Raw genomic sequence first — 21953 nt, forward strand, 5'->3', positions numbered from 1 at the left:
TTTTGAAGAACACTGATTCATTTTTTTTTAAGTGTGCGCGCATTACACGACCGACGAAATGTTAAATAGACAGTAGTTTAAAAAAAAAATTTGGAAAATCCAAAAGTGCACGCCTCGAACGCTCATGTTATGTTTTTTTTTAAAAGTTAAATTTCGAATAAAATTGAATATCCCGCTCTTTTCCCATAGAAATTTCCATGGTAAATATACGGTAATAAAAGTAAAAAAAAAAAATAAATAAGGAGAACATTCCTAATGAAAAATGGCGGCAGTGTCCCTAGTAGCAATGGAATTGGGCAAGATTCTTTGGCAAGATACTTGGAGAAGCACTTTGTAAAGAATTGTACAATTCTCGACCAAGACATTTGATCAAGAATCTTTATCCAGACTGGCTGCAGACTTGGGCCAGTCTGTGACCAGAATTTCACCAGATTCTTGACCCAGAGTTTTGACATAGACTTGCGCGAGAAACGCAAAAAACGACGAGCGCGCACCTATTTCCCTCCTTTCCACTTGAATGTAAAAAGTATAGTATTGCAGTGGTTCTCATTTATAGTTGAGTCAACAAGTTTAAAAATTTTATTTTTTTAAATTACGCATTGAGTTTGTAGTAATGCCTAGAAAAATTGATTTTCAGAATTTTCTAGCACTTAAAAAATTTCGGAAGTTTTTGAATAGATTAAGATGAATAATTAAAATTATAAAAAATGGGAATAGAATTCCGAAAGTTGTGACAAATAGAAAATTGCTTCTTCTTTAATAATCGTTTTTTAATTTTACGCTTCCTCTATTAATTTTTGAGTTATTGCTAATAATCAGAGTCTCTCGTTTTTTCTATTTGATTTTGCCTTATAAAAATTGATATTTTTATTTGTAAAAAAAAATGTCTTGTCAAATTTAATGACGAATTCAATAAGCTGTCGCTCGTATTTTTAAAAAAACTAGATTGATTTTCTACAGAGAACTCATTTCTCGACTACAGTATTATAAATGAAACTAATGTAGAATGAGAACCTCTATATAGGATAGTCCCAAAGTTTAGCAATAGACAGCTCCAGATTTCTGGTGAAATTCTTGACAAATTCTGACTACAGTCTGGCTCAAGTCTTGACCAATAATCTTGGTCAAGAATCTGGACCAATTCTTGTACAATTCTTGATCGAAAATCTTTTTAAAGTATCTTGATCCAGGCTGGTACAAGGCTTTGACAAAATTGCTACTAGGGGTGTGTTTGTTTACATGTAAGATTGCCGGTTTTAACCGTAATGATTTATTTTTAAAAAAACGAGAAGGCCTACAGTAGTGATTTTCGAAAGGAACCTTCTTTGCTTATTTCTGAAAATTTTGAAAAAAAAATTAAGTAGTTTCGTCAAGTCGTTCTCGAGATATCCGTACCACGCCGTTTTTTTTAACCACAGACTAATGGACGTCCACGATAAATTTTTTTTAATGAACTTTTTTTTATATTAATACATATTAGACAAATTAAAAAAAGTATCAGGATTATTTATTAGTGTTTCAGCTTTATATTGATGTGTTTTTCATAATGTGTAAGAGTAATAGAAAAAAAATATATGCACTTTAATGAGTGGAAATCGTGTGACCTTGACAGGTCGGTTATAAAGCACAACCTCCCCGCTTCGCTTCCGAGGCGTGCAAAAAAAAATGTTAAATGGTATTACTGCAGAGCCTATCAAAATTATATAATAATAATATGGAAAAAAGTGATTAATTATTTACTCCCTTAATCTTCAATAGAAACTTAATGATTTATTTAAAATTCATTTTATTTTCGATTGTAATTATAATTCTTCTAGATTCATACACATATTTACTATTATAATTTTTAAACTTTGATATTTATCATACATAAACATATATATATATTAGGGTGATCCAAAAAATAACAAATTTTTTTTTTTTTTCTTGGAAACAGGTTCAAAAGTTTCATTTAGATAAGAAAAGACGCCTGTGAAAATAAGAGCTCTTAATATTAACATTAAGAGGTTCCGCATTGCACTTTTCTATTTTCCATAAGAATAACATGGAAAAAATTTTTTTTACGTCTTCTGATTTTTATAAGTAGCTAACGATGCGTCATAGAAATAATTGGCAGGCATATTTTTGTAGGTAATTGAATGCTCTACAAAAAAAGTTTCTTAACATTTTTTGATAAATCTATTTGTTCAAAAGTTATTTGAGGTTGAAGTCGAATTCATATTAATTTTGAGATCTTTTTACTTTTCCGGCGAAACTATCAGACTTATCACAAAATTACATAAGATCTTTTTTGTAGGCAATTTTATTCCCTACAAATTAGCTCTGAATAATTTTTTTAAAATTCCGCATTGTTTTCTAGTTATTTCCATTTTAATACCAAGCTCTTAAAAAAAGGAGTGTTCTGATCGATTTTAGAAGCTTGACATTAAAATGGAAATAACTAGAAACCAACGCGGAATTTGGAAAAACTTTATGAGAAGCAATTTGTAAGGAATGAAATTGTCTACAAAAAAGATCCTGTGACATTTTGTGATAAGTCTGATAGTTTCGCCGGAAAAGTAAAAAGAACTCGAAATTTACTATAAATTTGAGTTCAAGGCCCAAGAACTTTTGAACAGATGGATTTTTGAAAAAATAACAAGATACTTTTTTTGTAGAGCATTCAATTCCCTGCGAGCGTATGTGTCGACCTTATCTGTACAATGAGCCATTGCCGAGATAAAAAAATCCAAACTTAAAAATTTTTTTTTTCCATGTTATTTAAATGGGAAATCAAAAATCACGAAGCGCCACCTCTCAATATTGATATTAAGACCTCAAACTTTACCAGAATTTTTTTTTCATCATCTTGAACAATATTTTCACGGTAACTAAAGGAACAAAAATTATTTTTTTTTTTGGCCCACCCTAATATATATTTATAACATTTAATATAAAACATTTCACATGAAATTTATTGACATTAAGATTTTTTTTTAAATATTTTTTAATTGATCATTATCATTATTACATATGTATATATATTTTATTTTTTGAACATTTATAAATTTACAGTTGATATATTTTTAGAAATTACATACATAGATATATCATTATTTATATATATATTTTTTTATAATTAATTATTGATTTTTTTATACATACACGAATAAATTACATCGAAAAAAAATATTTTTTTTTTATACACAAATACACTTATATATTGATATATTTATATTTAGTCACTTGTACACATTTATTATTATTATTTATATAAATAAAATATAAAAAAACAGGACGAACACAGATAGTGGTTAAATAAAAATAAATTCATAATTTTTCATGCCAACCCACTCAATTATAAGTAACTTTTAAATTTTTAAATTTGGCACAGAAACATTTATATTTTTTGTGATGATTTACTGGAGGCTTGATATTTTAGTTGCTGGGTGTAATAGGATGAGAGGCAATGAGGCGACGAATAGAATGAGTACCCACAAGACAGCGTTTGGATGATAATGATTTTGGGTAATGAGGGGGGGGAATTATTTCAATTGAAAAAAGTTGTGGGAGTGTGGGGTTGTTGGTACTCAATCGACGGGGATTTTTGTGTAGAGCAAGGATATGTTGGTGGTTTTTGTGTTATTATTTTTTATATTCAAAATAAATTTTTATTAAAATGCTAGTTTTCTGTAGAATTGATTTTTTAAAAAATAAATAGTTGTGTGATGTAGAGGGCACTGAGACGAGTAAAATGAGTACCCACATGAATAGTTTTGCTTCAAGTCCAAAATAAGTAATTTTTGTAATTAATTAATTAATTAAAAAATTAAGTAAATATGACTCTACTGGAATATCGACTTGTAGGTACTCAATCTACGTGATATTTTGTATAGAATCTAAGTGTCGTATCTTTTGGAGAAAAGAAAAAAAAAATTTTGAAAAATTTTTTTCGAAATTGAAATTTTTTATTCAATTTAAATTATCATGTAAATTAACTCCATGGGCGTGTAGAGCTAGAAATTTTGAGTAAAATGAATACCCACATCGATAGGTTTAGATTAACTTAAAAATAAGTAATTTTAATAATAAAGTAATTAACAATTACATTAATTAAGATTAAATTCATTTAAATATAGGCATGTGGGTATTCATTGTACGTAGAATCTTATGAACTACCAAAATAAATCCTTACAAAACTCAAATTTAAAATTTAAAAAATAAATAAATTTTCAAATTTTGAAAATAATATAATTTTCACAAAAAAATACCTCCACCCTTCCTAGCATGTAATTCCCTCTGGAATGAGTACCCACAACCCTATACTCAAACCAAAATAATATTTGATACAAACATGAGGTATATATTAAATATGAAACAATGAAGATAAACTTTTTCAAACCCTAGGGTTGTGGGTACTCATTTAACGCAGAATCTAACGCTGATCAAAAATATCAACGCTAAAATAATCTTAAAAAATTATAATGGGCCCTATAACAAAATTAAATCTCCGCCGCTCTGATAATTTATTTTAAACCAACGTCTCAAACGCAGTGTGAATAAAAAAAATGTGTTTAATGATTTTAAATTCAGTCTATTAATCTCAAAATGGTCATAGACAAATAAATTAGGTCACGTAACTTGGGCAGCATTTATAACGCGCTTGCGCGTTGGAGTCATATTTATCTGATTATTACGTAAAATATTATTATTTTGATACAATTGAGGTTGTACAGTAATAATACCCGTTTGTTGTAAATATTGTTCGCGATACAATGCAACTTCTCCGTTTTGATTAAACCGCCGATCGTGAGATGGCGCAACAACAATTTTTGGTGACTCAGCCGGTATCGAATCCGACCGGTAAAGAAGAGGCGACTGCCCAGAAGAGATCATCTTTGACGACTGAGTTGGACTCTGACTTATCGACTCTAGAACATGTCGCGGCATATTTGGAGACGGACAATTGACGTCTTCCAATCCGTCAAGACGATTTGAATTAAATACTGGTGCACATTCGGGACGTCCGCCAATTATGTTACGCATTCCCTCACGATCTTTTGCTGATTGAATTGCCGCGTAACGTGTCTCACTGCCAATTCCTAGTACGGGTGCACTTGTCAAGGCAATTGTCTCGCCTGCTGACGTCAGGTCTGTTACACTTGACCACGTAATACTAGCCGTCTCCCATCGACGAAGGAGGTCTGATATCCGCTCAGCTTTTATTGTCCCATCGAGACTTTCGTCGTAATCTGGGCCCTGAAAAAAATAATAATCAGGTGATTTTTAGTTATTTCTGTCTTTGGTTTTGGGCAAGAGGTAAATTGACTGCGGAAGTCGATTCAGAAGCTCGAGAGCTTCAGTTTGAATACCCACATCGATATTTTTTGTTAATATTAAAATTTAACAATTAGTGTAATTAATTAATTAATTACTTAAATTGTTAATAATTAATTTTTTTGAAGTAGGGCTTGTTGGTACTCATTTTAGAGGAAATTTTACGAACTTCAAGAGTCACATATCCAAAATTCAAAAAAAAAATTTTTTTTGTAAAAATATGAGTAAAATTTTTAAAAGATATTTTGAAAGTTAAAATAAATGATAGTAATGTTTAGTAGACGCCGAGTCAAGAAAAATGAGTACCCACATCAATATTTTTTATTAACATTAAAATAGAGTAATTACAGTAATTAATTATTTAATTACTTAATTGATAAATAATAAATTTTTTAAAAGTAGGGCTTGTTGGTACTCATTTTACAGGAAATTTTACGTACTTTAAGACAACACTACTAATAATTTGATTAAAAAAATTCTGTACTTACATTTTCAATTTTTTCATCAAGCATCCGGAAAAAATCCAACTGACTCGATGACACCTCACTAAAAAATTTATTTCCTCAGTTATAAAATAATAAGAAGCATAAAAAATAAAATAAATAATAAACTCACGCTTGTTGCAAAAGTGGTCCACCAGGTCCGGATTTTTTTTTACCATTTTTCCCATCTGCCCCATTCTCGCCGTTCCTATTAACTTCTCCGTCATTGTTATTAGTCTTATTACTCTTAGTACTACCGTTCTTCTGATCAATTGTCGCGGAGCCTGGAAACAAAAACATTTTTGTTTCAATTTTTTTTTTTTTTTTTTTCTAATGAGTAAACAATAATATTGATAATGAATTATATACAATTCTATTTCGGGATTCAAGGATACCGGGTTGTGAACTAGACCTCGAATTAATAATTAATAACACATTCACTTCCTTTCTAAAGATATAAATAGACGTCGGGTGAATTGTCAGTAAATAAATCACTATTTCGTAATTCTGTGACTATAAAAGGCCATACATCAGCTACTAATGATCGGAAATATATATAATGGGGGTCGAAGAATCGCCATGAGCCTGATTATTGATTCGAGCATGACACGAAATTTAATTCGGTCATAGTAAGAATAGTCGACTTTACAATTCGATATCTCGGAAACTATTGATCGAAACTCGATTGAATGTAAACAAAATTTGTAGCGAAAACACGAAGCTGCAAAATGAGACCAAGAACGAGACTTTATCTCAATTTTTCTAGTAGTTATGAGATTTTGAAGATTCACTTCCAGAATCAAAAATTAAATTCTTCGAAAAATCTGCCTTCGTCTTCATAGATCGATATCTCGGAAACTATCAATCGAATCTTAACAAATTAGTAATGAAAAACGTTCCTTGAACCCTTAGCTTTATTTTGAGCCCAACGACGAACCTTAATCTCAATTTTCTTAGAAGTTATGACTCCTTTAAGTTCCTAACTCTAGATTCAAAAATTGAAGTTCTCAAAAATCTTCTATACATATGAATCTATAGATCGATATCTCGAAAACCATTGATCGGAACTTAATCAAACAAAAAGAAAATTTGTAGCGGGTGGTCTAAGCTTGAAAATGAGACCGAGAACGCGACTTTATCTCCATTTTTCTGGAAGTTATGGAATTTCAAAATTCCGCTCCCGGATTCTAAAATTGAATTTTTTAAAAATCTCCTCCATATCTGAAAAACTATCGATCGCAACTTGATGGACCAAAAATACAAATTATTCCTGAAGCCCTCACCTTCAAACTAAGCCCCCCCCCCCCCCTGTCGGTGTAAAAACTTTTTTTTTACTATCAAAATTACCAAAGTTCTAAAAAGATCCCATCGAAGTTCTAATCTGTCTCAAGTTTAGAAGTTCCATATGTCGAACTTTTGTGGAATTTTCTTTAGAATGAATTTTTTTTACACCTTCTCGACGGTACATTTACCATTTCCCTCGAGGTTTTGCAAATGCCGTAAATTTTCGGCATTTATACACATGCCGTAAATTTACCGTAATAATTTGGTAATAATATGGTTATATTGGCCAGTTTTTTTCCTGTACTTATACTGTAGAGTTACCAGATTATTACAGTAAAATTACTATAAAAATGCCGAACTTTTACCGAAAAAATGCTACATAAATACCGCAATAATGCGATAATTTTATAATAATAAAATCGTATTTTTTTGGTAATTATACCGTAGATATCCTGCGATTTTGCCAGATTTATCCTGATATAATGAAAAATTGTAAAAAATTTGGTTTTATTTTATATTTGCTTCTGCGGTTAAAATCATCGAAAATGTGCAAAGTGTAAAATTTTATATTTTATTCTATTAGTTCACACATTTCTTATTGAAACAAAAGAATGTAAGTGAAAATAAGAATCCGGGAAAATTCAGGTTTTCAATTTTCTTAATTTTGTTTGTATAGATATGAATACGATTAGTAGCAACTTTTGAATAAGCGATTTGGCATAATGGTTAACAGATCAGGCTTTAAATCATTAGGACTCGGGATCGAGCCCACGAGATGGCGGTTTTTTTTTTTTTTTTTTTTTCATGACAGTTATTGTACATATAACTTTATAATGTTATATGTAATTATATATAATTAAATAAAATTTTATATAATTATATATAATTTTTGTTCCGGGTAGAACGGTTTAATGCTGCAAAAATGCCGAAAATATGCTGTATAATTACGGTTTTAATGCTGTTAAAATACCGTATTTTTTCTGTTTTATTACCGTAAATATTCTGAATTTTTTTCGTAAATTTTTGGTAGTAATGCGGCAAAAAAACTGGCCAAAATAACTTGAATAATACCATATTTATGCAGTATTTATACCGTATAATTCCGGTATTATTTCGGTATTTCCAAAACCGCGAGGGTTGATTACGTGTAAATTTGTTGTTAATAAAAACTGGTATAACTTTTGAACGGTTTAGTAAAAAAATTTCAAATTTTTTGAGGCGCCTTGGAAAACTTCCCCGAATAATCTGTAGTTTTTTAAACAAATACTGAATATTTGAATATGTCTCCCGAACATCACAAATTAATTTTTTATGTTCCCATTTCATAATTCTTAATTCAAATTTCCTGTAAGTTTCTCTATCTGTATAAACTGGTATCTCGATTACTATCGATTAAAAGCCACACTTGTGTATGGCCTCGGAATCGTAAATATTCTTATCTTCAACTTAAACACATGTACGTTATCTAACTCCATTTATTTACCGAGTAACTTGTTATCGTAATTTGCTAAAGTATGAATTTTATTGCAAACATTTTTTTTATCGAATTTTTAAAACGCAGACTTAAAAATTAATTTATCTTCAAAACTATCAAAGAAACGGAAAAAACATAAGAATGCAATTTTGTAGGGAATTAAATTCTCTACAAAAAATGTCTCTATTACTTTTTCTCTAAACTCAATATTTAACCCATAAATTTAATTAAATCTACTCAATAAAATTCAAATTTTGAATTTCGCGGCAAAAATAATTTGATTAAAATTCAAATTTATTCAAAAATAAATAATTTTTTTTTTTCAATTGTTGCCAAAAGCCTAAGCCTCAAAATTAGCACAGTCACAAGTTTCTATCTTTGTCCATTTTCTAGTTATAAATAAACAAAGGCATTGTCTCGTTCAAAAATAAACTGACGACTCGTGACTCGCGACTTGCGACCCGCGAATTTAAAAATAGAAGTTTATAAACTTAAAATTATTATAAAATTTGATATCAAGATTTTATTATCATTATCATTATTCTGTAGGTTTAATGATCGCGAGGATAATGAACTCACTGCAATGAGAACGCCAAGAAATAAACTCACGCGATTTAAATAAAAATAATTCGATCGAATAATAAAAATTTACGTGTCCTTAATTTTTAATTATGACACTAATTTTTTTTTTTTTTAACCATTATTATTATAATTAATATTATCTTAATAATACAAATTATATTTTTAAATGTGTTTTCGTTTGTTTTTTATTCTGATACACAAGTGGTTTATTATCAGCCAGACACGTGTAAGCTTAATTTGGACTGTGGATTCAGGTCACCGAGTGATTATTTTTGAATTTCATTTGATAAATATATTTATTCGGTTATGAATATTTTCTCAAAATGTAATTGAAAAATATTTATATTATTGTGTAGTGAATATTTGCTTTTGCGGTTACTAAGTTGATAATAAAAATAAATGGATGTTATTATGAGATTCAGAAGAAAATTTCCGTTTATTTGAGTACCCACATCGATAGTTTTGGTTTAGTGGTAATTTGAGTAATTGTTGCAACTAATTTATTAATTGGACAATTGAACAATTGTTGGTCAGACAGAATATATGGTTGTTGGTACTCATTCTACGGGGAATTCTATGCTTGTAAATAATATCAACTTTATACATATATTTTTTTGTATTTTTAAAAAAGAAAAATTTTGAGTTTGCTTAAAGTTTTTTGAAAAAAACTGAGCATGGATTCGAATTCCTGATCAAGTTACCGTTTATTTGAGTACCCACATCGATATTTTTGGTTTAGTGGTAATTTGAGTAATTGTTGCAATTAATTTATTAATTAAACAATTGAACAATTGTTGGTCAGACAGAATATATGGTTGTTGGTACTCATTCTACGAGGAATTCTGTGCTTGTAAATAATATCAACTTTATACTTATATTTTTTTGTATTTTGAAAAATGAAAAATTTTGAGTTTGTTTCATGAAGTATTTTAAAAAAACTGATCATGAATTCCAATTCCTGATCAAGTTTCCATTGATTTGAGTATCTGGACTAATATTTTTGGGTAAAAAAAAAATTAAGTAATTGTTGCAAGTAATTGAACAATTGAACAATTGATTGAAAAGAACATAAGGTTGTTGGTACTCATTTTACTGGAAATTTAGTCAACTACACGGAGAGTTCATTAATTCAACTCAAAAAAAATTTGAAGGAATAATTTTCCAAAATTTTTTTATCATCAAAATATCTAGACCAATATATTCCTCGTAAAATTTCCGTGAGTTCAAGTACCCACATCACTATCTTTGCTCTTGGCAAAAACATTTCAATTATTTACAAGAATTATTCACACAAATTACTGGGAAATTAATTTATTCAAATATAGTCATGTTGGTATTCATTTTTCTCGCCTTGCCACGTACTCTAATCCACCCATACTCAATAACCATAGAAAAAATTCAATACTTTAGAAAATCAAAAAAATTTATTCGTCACCCCTTGAATTAATTAAAAAAAAAATGACTCATTGATGACACAGCCCAGGCGCCGGTACTTTTTAATAGGCAATCTAGTGCATCCGGATTTAAATGCAAATTATTGCGCAGTCAAGGACTCGGCGCATGCGTCACTGAATTTATTATTTTCTTTTATGAATTAAATTTCTAACCAGATTTAATCACATTATTCTAGTTTAATTGTAATAACAACAATTAATTTATCTAGAACCGGTTATTACCGGAATATTGATTTTGACCTCAAAATTTCGGTCGTTAAATAAATTAACTGTAATTTAATTATGTCATGGCATCGAATATTAATTCAATACAAAACACAAAAAATTTTGGCTTGTATTCAAAGATTTATATATAAATAATTTATTGTTCTATTATTAGAAATTCACGAGATCCGATCTGATTTCATTATTCGTGAAAATAAGTTTTATTGACTCAGAACCGGCTCTGAGAAAATAAATAATGGGTTTTTTGAACGTTAAATTCAATTCTGGGAAAAATGAGTACCCACATCAATAGGTTTGGGTAAAATGGACACCGGTTAATTCACCAATTAATATAATTAATTACAAATAATTAATTTTTAATATGTAGTAAATATAGGCTTGTGGGTACTCGTTTCACTTGCCGTCAAACCCTCTATGCCTAGAGTACACAAATTTTGGTAACTTTTGAAAAAAATAAAAAATTTCCTAATTTTTTGAAATCTAAAAAATTCATTTTTTGCAAAAGTTGATAATATTTACGAGTAGTTGAGAGAATTCTGAGTAAAATGAGTACCAACAACCCCATGTTCAAAAAACAATAATTTTGAATTATCATTTAATTAAAAAAAAAAAATTAAAATGCACTTTTTTGAAAACTAAGCATGTGGGTACTCAAACTTCAGGAAAAAACCTCCAGAATTCACTAGTCAACTTGATTTTATTTTTAAAATAAATTTGTAGCCACGGTAATAAAAAATCAAGTTTTATAAAAATTACCTCGGGCTCTACGCGCCAATTGTGATAAATTCTGACGTAGTATTTTTAACCACATGATCTTGTATCTTGTTTTCTTAAGTTTTTCACTTGTAGAACCCAGGATCACAACAAAATAATTTTTATTTGACAATAAAAAAATTAATTTATTTATTTTCTCAATTTTTTATTCTTAGAAAAAATAATTTTTTCTCTCACTATTTTTTTTTAATAATCACGACTCAACACACTTTTAATAAAAGTAATTATTTTTACCGCAAATATTTATAGAGCAACGATACGAATCCAGTGAAAGCTTGGACGCAACTGAAAAACAGCGACGACGTGAGCAGACGCGAGCTAAAAATAAAATTGAGCATGTGGAACATGACGATCATCACGTATACATTTTTTATCAACCTACGCAATAGATTGTATGAGTATTTGTATGTATAAACGTCAAACGTACTATCGTGACTGATAATATCGGGCAATTGCTCGGTGATCCTTGAAACGATTTAAAAATAATTGACGCGTATATTTGTAAATAAATTTTGTTTACTGACACCGGCAAGTGCGCAGTCAATTGATATTTTATTATCAGCTGCGCATGACTTTTTGTTTTTAATTTCATATCTAAGTTTTAATGAATTTTAATTATTGTTATGACTGTAATTATTTTAAGAATAAATGGTCAGTAGGACCGAATTTTTGAGAAAATTTCCGATTATTTGAGTACCCACATCAATATATTTTGGTAATTATGGTATAGAGTAATTATTTTCGGTAATTAGGTAATTGCGTAATTACAGTTAAATTATTTCTATGCAATATAGGGTTGTTGGTACTCATTCTACAGGGAATTCTATGAACTTGAACGTAGAACATGTGTCGTTATTTTTAAAAAAAATTTTGGGAAAAATTTTTTTTTTTTGGTTCAGTAATTTTTTAGTAAAAAATTGATCAGATATTTTAATTCCTGAGAAAATTTCCAGTAATTTGAGTACCCTGATCAATGGGTTTGAAAAATAAATAAATTAAGTAATTACTGTAATTAATGTAATTACGCAATAATGAGATTTTCGAAATATAGGGTTGTTGTTACTCATTCTACAGGGAATTTCATGAACTTCAATGTAGAACATCTGTCGTTATTTTTAAAAAAAATTTTGGGAAAAAATTTTTTTTTTTCGGCTCAGTAATTTTTTAGTAAAAAACTGGTCAGATATTTCAATTCCTGAGAAAATTTCCAGTAATTTGAGTACCCTGATCAATGGGTTTGAAAAATAAATAAATTAAGTAATTACTGTAATTAATGTAATTACGCAATAATGAGTTTTTTGATATATAGGGTTGTTGGTACTCATTCTACAGGGAATTCTATGAACTTGAACGTAGAACATGTGTCGTTATTTTTAAAAAAAATTTTGGGAAAAAATTTTTTTTTTTCGGCTCAGTAATTTTTTAGTAAAAAACTGGTCAGATATTTCAATTCCTGAGAAAATTTCCAGTAATTTGAGTACCCTGATCGATAGGTTTGAAAAATAAATAAATTAAGTAATTACTGTAATTAATGTAATTACGCAATAATGAGTTTTTTGAAATATAGGGTTGTTGGTACTCATTCTACAGGGAATTCTATGAACTTGAACGTAGAACATGTGTCGTTATTTTTAAAAAAAATTTTGGGAAAAAATTTTTTTTTTTCGGCTCAGTAATTTTTTAGTATAAAACTGGTTAGATATTTCAATTCCTGAGAAAATTTCCAGTAATTTGAGTACCCTGATCGATAGGTTTGAAAAATCAATAAATTAAGTAATTACTGTAATTAATGTAATTACGCAATAATGAGTTTTTTGAAATATAGGGTTGTTGGTACTCATTCCACGAGGAATTTAATGAACTGTAAGACAGACATATTCATTTTTTTTTCTTTTAAATTTTTATGTTATATATTTAGTCAGTGTACAAAAATATACGGACTTGTTGGCGCCAGTAATCTGCAGACTAACCAAATAGTAACTGTGTATCTTTATCATTATTACATCGATCAGACTTCCGTTGATTGTATGAGGAAAAAAAAACAACGTGGGGGTCATTTTATTAGTTATCATATCGGCTGTTAACGCAAGTAATTGTGAAATATGTTTACGATTTCTTTCGCTCATATAGAAACTGATAAATAAGATAATTGCATATAAGTACTTTGTCAATAAACTTATTTATTTATTTTTTATTAACCCTGGAATAGTATTGACCTTGGAGTGAATTTATATGGAAAGCCGTAGCTTAGAACGGAATTATCTAAAATGATCTTGAGGTGATTCAGAAATTATGAAAAGTCCGACCTTTTATAGTACAGTAAAATCGGCATATTAATAGGTCTACCAGAAAAATCTCTACCTTACGATAACAAAACCATTACCAGGCCTATCACGAGTAACTGTACCACACAACAACTATACCAGTTCCAAACACAACCCGCGAAAATCTCAACCAATCAACAATTCTACCACTTAAGAACTCTCCCGCATGAAAAAACTTTATATGTGAAAACATATATGATAGAATATATGAATATTATAATGTGATATATTGTACAATATATAAAATAATATTTATATTTTTGCCGTATTAATATATGATAATACACTAATGCAAAAAATTAAAGGAGCAAGTTTTGTTCCTTTAATTGTGTAATCATAATCAAAATGAAAAAATTTTTTTTTTTTCGACTTTTCTCAAATTTTTGCGTTGGTGACTCAGCAAATGCAAAGAAATGACAAAAAAAATAAAAAATTTCCAAAAAATGTCAAAAAAAATCGAAGAAAAAAAAAATTGAAACTTGTTTTTTGTGTTCTAAATTTTTTTTTTGACATTTTTTGGAAATTGTTTATTTTTTTTGTCATTTCTTTGCATTTGCTGAGTCACCAACGCAAAAATTTGAGAAAAGTCGAAAAAAAAAAATTTTTTCATTTTGATTATGATAACACAATTAAAGGAACAAAACTTGCTCCTTTAATTGTTTAGCTAAACTTTGATCGATGATTCCCAAAAAACGGTTCGATAGATCAATTTAAAAATTTACAGGGGTCTTGGGGGTACATTAAGCTAAAAAAGTCCCTGGCAACATTATTTTTTTTATCGATATTTGCGGAGTAGCGGTTGATTTACTAAAAAACCAAAAAAAGTCATTTTTTTGTACTTTCTTCTAATGGATGTTAAAAATAAAAAAAATTTTTTTTTTTCAAAAAATGATGACAGGGTCTTGTAGGGAATTTATTCAAGTTTTTACCGCCGCCCTTCAACTTTCTGTGCGATCATTGGTACCTGAAATATCGAAGATCAAAGCCAAAAGGATCATTTTCTGTTTGAAGGCTGATATCTCTGCGACAAATCGTCCTACGAGGTTAAAATTAAACCAAATTGAAGCTGAATAAATTTGCTAAACGATGTATGCATTCGTTTAGTTGAAAGAATTTTTCCGCGGTCCGTGGGCTCTTCGGAAAAAAAAAAAAATTTAGAAATTTTTTGGCTCGCGGTATTTCTCATGTTTGCGCAATAATCGGAGTTTTTAAAAAATTTTGAAAAAAATACACCTAAACTAGAGATTTCAAGCTATAAAATGCTTTTTTTAAATTTTAGATACGATTTTTTTTCACCAATTTACAGCCTTCCAAAAATCACTAAAAAATTTATAAAATTTTTCTGCTCCTTTAATTTTTTGCATTAGTGTATATTGAAAAAAAATATATTGCTAGAATATATTATCAATATATTTATCAATATATGACTTTTTATGTATGTTTTACACACTGATAGAAAAACTATCTTGATTCAAGAAAAATTTTTTCTTCAAAATGTGGTTCTTGTTTCAAAATTTTTAATTGTTTTAATTCAAGAAATAAGTCCTTGAACCAAAAAATTGGAATTCTCGGATAGAGAAAAAAAATTCTTTGTTTGAGAATTTGATTTTTCGATGAAGACTTTTTTGTTTTGAAACAAAATTCTGACATATTTCGCTCAAGAATTTCTTGGTCTTGGATTAAGATAGGCAAAATCTAGGTTTAAGACATTACCGACTCGTTTCGAGAATGGCGCGATTTTTAAATCAAGATATCAATTAACTCAGCTTGAAAAAAAACTTTTTTTTTTATTTTAAAAATAAAAAGTTTTAAAGTGATTTTTTAGGACTACATTCATTTACTTCAGATATGTTAAAGTAGAAATTTATTTTAAAAAAAATTTTTTTTTTCATTACTTTAAAAACATCTTCTATCAAGGAATTATAACTTGAACCAAAAATTTAAAGTTCTTAAAATAATAATACGACATTTTTAGTTGAAGACAAGTGGTCTTGCTTGAAGAATTCGATAGTATCGATTGAAGATAATATAGTTTCGGGTCAAGACACGAGAGTCATCCATCGAAGATTCAAAATCTATAGAGCCAAGAAAATCTAAATCAAGACAAGAATTTCTTGAAGCAAGACAATTGCTTTTCTTCAGAAATAAATTCTTGGCTCAAGAAAATATTTCTTGAGTCAATATAAATTTTCTATCAGTGTGGGAAATTTGACGCTCTACAAAAAAGGTCTCTTATAATTTTTCGATATTTTTATTTCTTCAAAAGTAATTCGAAGTTAAAATTAGATTGACGATAAATTTTTACATTTTTTAAATTTTTTGACGCAACCATCAGCTTTATCCGAAAATTTTATAGGACATTTTTTGTAGAGCATTTAATTTCCTACAACTTATCTCAGAGAAAATTTTCGATATTTCTCATAAGTCGTAAGTTATTCGCAATTAACTGAAAATTCAATATAATTTTGAGCAACAAAATTTAGAATATTTAAGAAAATTTTCAGTTAATTGCGAATAACATATGACTTATAAGAAATATCGAAAATTTTCTCTGAGATAAGTTGTAGGAAATAAAATGCTCTACAAAAAATGTCCTCTAAAATTTTCGGATAAAGTTGATGGTTGCGTCAAAAAATTTAAAAAATGTAAAAATTTATCGTCAATCTAATTTTAACTTCGAATTACTTTTGAAGAAATAAAAATATCGAAAAATTATAAGAGACCTTTTTTGTAGAGCGTCAAATTTCCCATAAGAATATGTCTCGAACATTCAAAAGTATTGGTCCCACCGTGAGCTACAAAATTCCAAAGCTTAAAAAATAAATTTTCCCATGTTATTTAAACGGGAAATAGAAAATTGCGATGCGGCAGTTGTTAATATTAATATTAAGAGCTCGAACTTTCACAGTATTTTTTTTCGTCATTTCCAACAATATTTTCGATATAATGAAGAAAAAAAAATTAGTCGATTTTTTTGAATCAGTCTACTCTTTATGTTTCAACTTTAAAAGAAAAATATTATTGGAATAGACACAGGAGCTCGACAACAGCCGGAAGTTTTGGGGTTGGCCCGCAGAGCTCTGAGTTTTTTAGTTAAAAAAAGTAAAAAAAAAATTCTAAACCCATTTTCTGGCCCAACTCTTGGAGTCATTCTAAAGATTAAAATGATTCTAAAAAAATTCAATTCTTCAATTTCAATAAAAAAATTTGAATTTTTTTATACTCCATAAAAAATACTTAATTTATAAATTCGATACCTTGAATACTATTATTCGAAACTCGATCAAACACTAATGAAAATTGTTCCTTAAAGAATCCCCTTTAGTTCAAAACGATCCACGAACCTGAGTCTCAAATTTCCTAGAAGTTATGAATTTTAAAACATAAAAAAATAAAATAATTACTCACGTGTATCGTTGGTTTTTTTCGAGGCATTATTTTTATTTTTTTTATTCTTCGAATAAATATTTCCAATTTTACTTTGACCGCAACCCATTATGATCTTCAATAATAATTTTAGTAATCAGTTGTTCTTATTTATTATTCAAATTTTTCGTTAAGTTTTAACATCTTCGACTAGAGTTTCTAAGACCGGATATGCTGCCATCAGTCTTTTTTATTTTCACTCTCAATAACCGGGTGGTATTTTTTTTTTCTTCGATTATTATGATTCCGGGTTCTTAGGCTACCGAAGGGTTGGTAGCCAATCCATTTTTGTTCATCAGTCTTCAATGTACGACGATAATTATTTATAAATCACCTATCCCATGTCTTGATTTTCCTCATTTTTTTTTACTGTATCTATCATTGATCTGCTTAGAATTTTTTACAATCCCCTATTCAATCCCTCCAGTAGCTCTGTAACAAAAAAAAAATTTATTAAATGAATTTCGATAAAAATCTTTAAAAAATATTTTTTTTCCGAAAAACTAAAGGTACGAATAAATTTTTGGGAAAATTTCCGCTAGTTTGAGTACCCACAAGCCTATATTCCCTTGACACCAAATTTCTATGTATATTACAAATACCAAATATATCACTATGACTATCTCACCTAAACCTAGTCATGTGGGTACTCATTCTACTCCTCTCATCATCCCCTATTACAAAATAGAACTCTTTTTACTCCAAAAAATTTTAAATTTTCCCTACAACTCAAAATTATATCCCAACTACCAAAATCCTCATCAGAAAATTTCTACTCTAAAAATCAATATCACCTTCAATTCCCCTTCGAAATTCCCTCTCAATCGAGTACCCACAAGCCTACATTCCCTTGACACCAAATTCTTATATATATTACAAATACCAAATATATCACTGTGATCATCTCACCCAAACCTAGTCACGTGGGTACTCATTCTACTCCTCTCATCATCCCCTATTATAAAATAGAACTCTTTTTACTCCAAAAAATTTTCAATCTTCCCTACAACTCAAAATTATATCCCAACTACCAAAATCCTCATCAGAAAATTTCTACTCTAAAAATCAATATCACCTTCAATTCCCCTTCGAAATTCCCTCTCAATCGAGTACCCACAAGCCTACATTCCCTTGACACCAAATTCTTATATATATTACAAATACCAAATATATCACTGTGATCATCTCACCCAAACCTAGTCACGTGGGTACTCATTCTACTCCTCTCATCATCCCCTATTATAAAATAGAACTCTTTTTACTCCAAAAAATTTTCAATCTTCCCTACAACTCAAAATTATATCCCAACTACCAAAATCCTCATCAGAAAATTTCTACTCTAAAAATCAATATCACCTTCAATTCCCCTTCGAAATTCCCTCTCAATCGAGTACCCACAAGCCTACATTCCCTTGACACCAAATTCTTATATATATTACAAATACCAAATATATCACTGTGATCATCTCACCCAAACCTAGTCACGTGGGTACTCATTCTACTCCTCTCATCATCCCCTATTATAAAATAGAACTCTTTTTACTCCAAAAAATTTTCAATCTTCCCTACAACTCAAAATTGTATCCCAACTACCAAAATCCTCATCAAAAAATTTCTACTCTAAAAATCAATATCACCTTCGATTTTCCTTCAAAATTTCCTCTCAATTAAGTACCCACAAGTCTATTTTTCCTCGACAACAAATTCTTATATATATGACAAATACCAAATATATCACTGTGACTATCTCACCCAAACCTAGTCATGTGGGTACTCATTCTACTCCTCTCATCATCCCCTATTACAAAATAGAACTCTTTTTACTCCAAAAAATTTTAAATTTTCCCTACGACTCAAAATTATATCCCAACTACCAAAATCCTCATCAAAAAATTTCTACTCCAAAAATCAATATCACCTTCAATTCCTCTTCAAAATTCCCTCTCAATCGAGTACCCACAAGCCTACATTCCCTCGACACCAAATTCTTATATATATTACAAATACCAAATATATCATTAGAACCGTCTCACTCAAACCTAGTCATGTGGGTACTCATTCTACTCCTCTCACCCTCCCCTTTCCAAAAGCCATCCCCAGCCACTCCAAAAATAATCTCAAAAAATCCCAGTTCAAAATTCTCTCATTTCAAATTTTTTCTAATAAAAAGATTCAATAAGAGAATTAGAGTCCTCAAGGTCAGCTCTCCAATCTAATCAATCATTTATTTTATTATCTAATAAAAAATATATATATTACTTTTTTTAAATTAAATAAACTTATTATATCTTACCTTGAGCGAATAAATGAATCCGCTTACACTTCTCACTATCAAGTCAATAATGTAATTATTTAGTATTATTATTATTATTATTATTATAATTGTTGATCATCTAGACTATAGACTACTATATATATAAATATATAGTTCAATGAAAGTAGATCAAGATGTAGTCAATATTCAAACATTTCTTTACAAGACACTTTAAAATTATTATTATTATTATTGATGGTAATAAAAATTAGAATATTTGTTTTTTTTTTTAAATGTAAATATTTGATTTTGATTATTATTTTTTTATTTTATTCAGTTAAATTCAATTATTATCATTAATGTTATTATTATTATAAAATGTCACATCTGTTTTGTTCCTGTCTTTCTTGACGACTAGACTTGGCCAAGATGTGCAGCGACCAACACTCGCTATCTACATATGGCGCCACTAGTTTTCACATTTTTAGAATTTGAATTTACGCGCCATCTAGTAGCGGGAATTTCAAATTTAAAATTGGCGGGAAAAATTTGAAATGGGAGAATTTTTTTTTTTTTTTTTTAGATGAATGGAGATCAGTAAATTTTTGTCGGGGTTTTCGAAAGTTTTAGGGAGGGGAAAAATTTGATAGTGGAACAATAAATTTTGGATTTGGAAAAAGAGGAAATTATTTGTGGCGGAGAGTTACGGAAAAATGAGGTGGGTAAGTTGATTTGGGAAGTGATTACAAGAAGTTTGAGTACCAACATGACTAGGTTTTAAAAACTTGGGTGGTAATTATTTTTTTCAAAAATTGATTATCCGAAAGATGGATAATTGTGATAGTTTTGGAATATAGGGTTGTTGGTACTCATTCTACAGGAAATTTAATGTACTATTTAGAAACCTAGGAGATTTTTTTTTTTTTGAAATTTTAAAAAATAAAAATTGAAAAATTTTATATGGAAACTTTAAAATCAATTTTTTTTCTAAATTTAGTGAACAGAAGGATTCGGTTAACGATTTCCTGAAGTTTGAATACCCACATGACCAGGTTTCTAAAATTTTTAAGCACATCCATTTTTTTTCAAAATTAATTTCTATAAAAACTAGTCAATTACAATATTTTTGGAATATACTGTTGTTGGTACTCATTCTACAGGAAAATTAATGTACTATTTGAAAACCTAGGAGATTTTTTTTTTTTTGAAATTTTAAAAAATAAAAATTGAAAAATTTTATATGGAAACTTTAAAATCAATTTTTTTTCTAAATTTAGTCAACAGAAGAATTCGGTTTAAGATTTCCTGAAGTTTGAATACCCACATGACCAGGTTTCTAAAATTTTGAAGCACAGCCATTTTTTTTCAAAATTAATTTCTATAAAAACTAGTCAATTATAATATTTTTGGAATATACGGTTGTTGGTACTCATTCTACAGGAAATTTAATGTACTATTTAAAATACTAGGAGATTTTTTTTTTTCGAAATTTCGAAAAATAAAAATTGAAAAATTTTATATGGAAAATTTTAAATAAATTTTTTTTTCTTAATTTAGTGAACAGGAGAGTTCAGTAGAAGATTTCCTGCAATTCGAATACCCACGCGACTTGATTTCTAAAATTTTGAAACAAAGTAATCGTTTTTCAAAAATAATTTTTATAAAAACTAGATAGTTATATTTTTTAAAAATAGGGTTGGAGGTACTTATTCTACAGGAAATTTTATGTACATTTCCAAAATCTATAAGATTCTTGTTATTTTGAAATTTTCAAAAATAAAATTAAAAAATTGTAGTTAGAAAATTTGAAATAAATTTTTTTTTTAATTAAGTGAACGGAAGAATTCGGTATAAGATTTCCTGAAGTTTGAATACCCACATGACCAGGTTTCTAAAATTTTTAAGTACAGCCATTTTTTTTCAAAATTAATTTTCTTAAAAACTAGATAATTATAATATTTTTGGAACATAGGGTTGTTGGTATTCATTTTACAGGAAATTTTTCGTACTTTCTTAAAACTAGGAAGATTTACATGTTTTTTGAATTTAAAGAAAAAAAATTTGGTATTTTGTATGCAAATTTAAAAATAATTTTTTTTTTCTAAATTAAGTCGACATAAAAATTCTGTATCAAATTTCCTGAAGTTTGAGTACCCACACGACTAGGGTTTAAAAATTTGTAAATTGCCCTTTTTTTATTTAATTAATCATTAAAGTAAATAGATAATTATTTCTAAAACTTTATTTCAAAAAAATAAAACAAAAATTTTGAAATTCCATAAAAACAGTTATCTTACCTTCAAGAGAACACGACGCCTAATAAAATGAGTACCCACACCCCCACATTTATGCATCATC

The 21953-nt window shown here is 28.6% G+C and overlaps 1 protein-coding gene across 2 annotated transcripts; it reads right to left on the reverse strand.

Annotated features, from left to right (window-relative positions):
* Nucleotides 1-4127: 4127 nt before the first annotated feature.
* Nucleotides 4128-19972, reverse strand: LOC130677428 (uncharacterized). 2 transcript variants are annotated; one of them, XM_057484188.1, is made up of 5 exons: nt 19635-19972; nt 17324-17773; nt 5932-6082; nt 5805-5862; nt 4128-5238 (listed from the first exon to the last, which is right to left on the reverse strand). In XM_057484188.1, exons 2-5 carry the CDS (start codon nt 17409-17411, stop codon nt 4612-4614), a joined length of 924 nt encoding a protein of 307 aa, XP_057340171.1. In that variant the 5' UTR covers nt 17412-17773; nt 19635-19972; the 3' UTR covers nt 4128-4611. The 2 variants fall into 2 exon arrangements, with proteins under 2 accessions (XP_057340171.1, XP_057340172.1); XM_057484189.1 differs by lacking the exons at nt 17324-17773; nt 19635-19972 and adding an exon at nt 11574-11888.
* Nucleotides 19973-21953: the final 1981 nt, after the last annotated feature.

Source organism: Microplitis mediator, chromosome 11, assembly GCF_029852145.1.
Source record: "Microplitis mediator isolate UGA2020A chromosome 11, iyMicMedi2.1, whole genome shotgun sequence".
Lineage (NCBI taxonomy): Eukaryota > Metazoa > Arthropoda > Insecta > Hymenoptera > Braconidae > Microplitis > Microplitis mediator.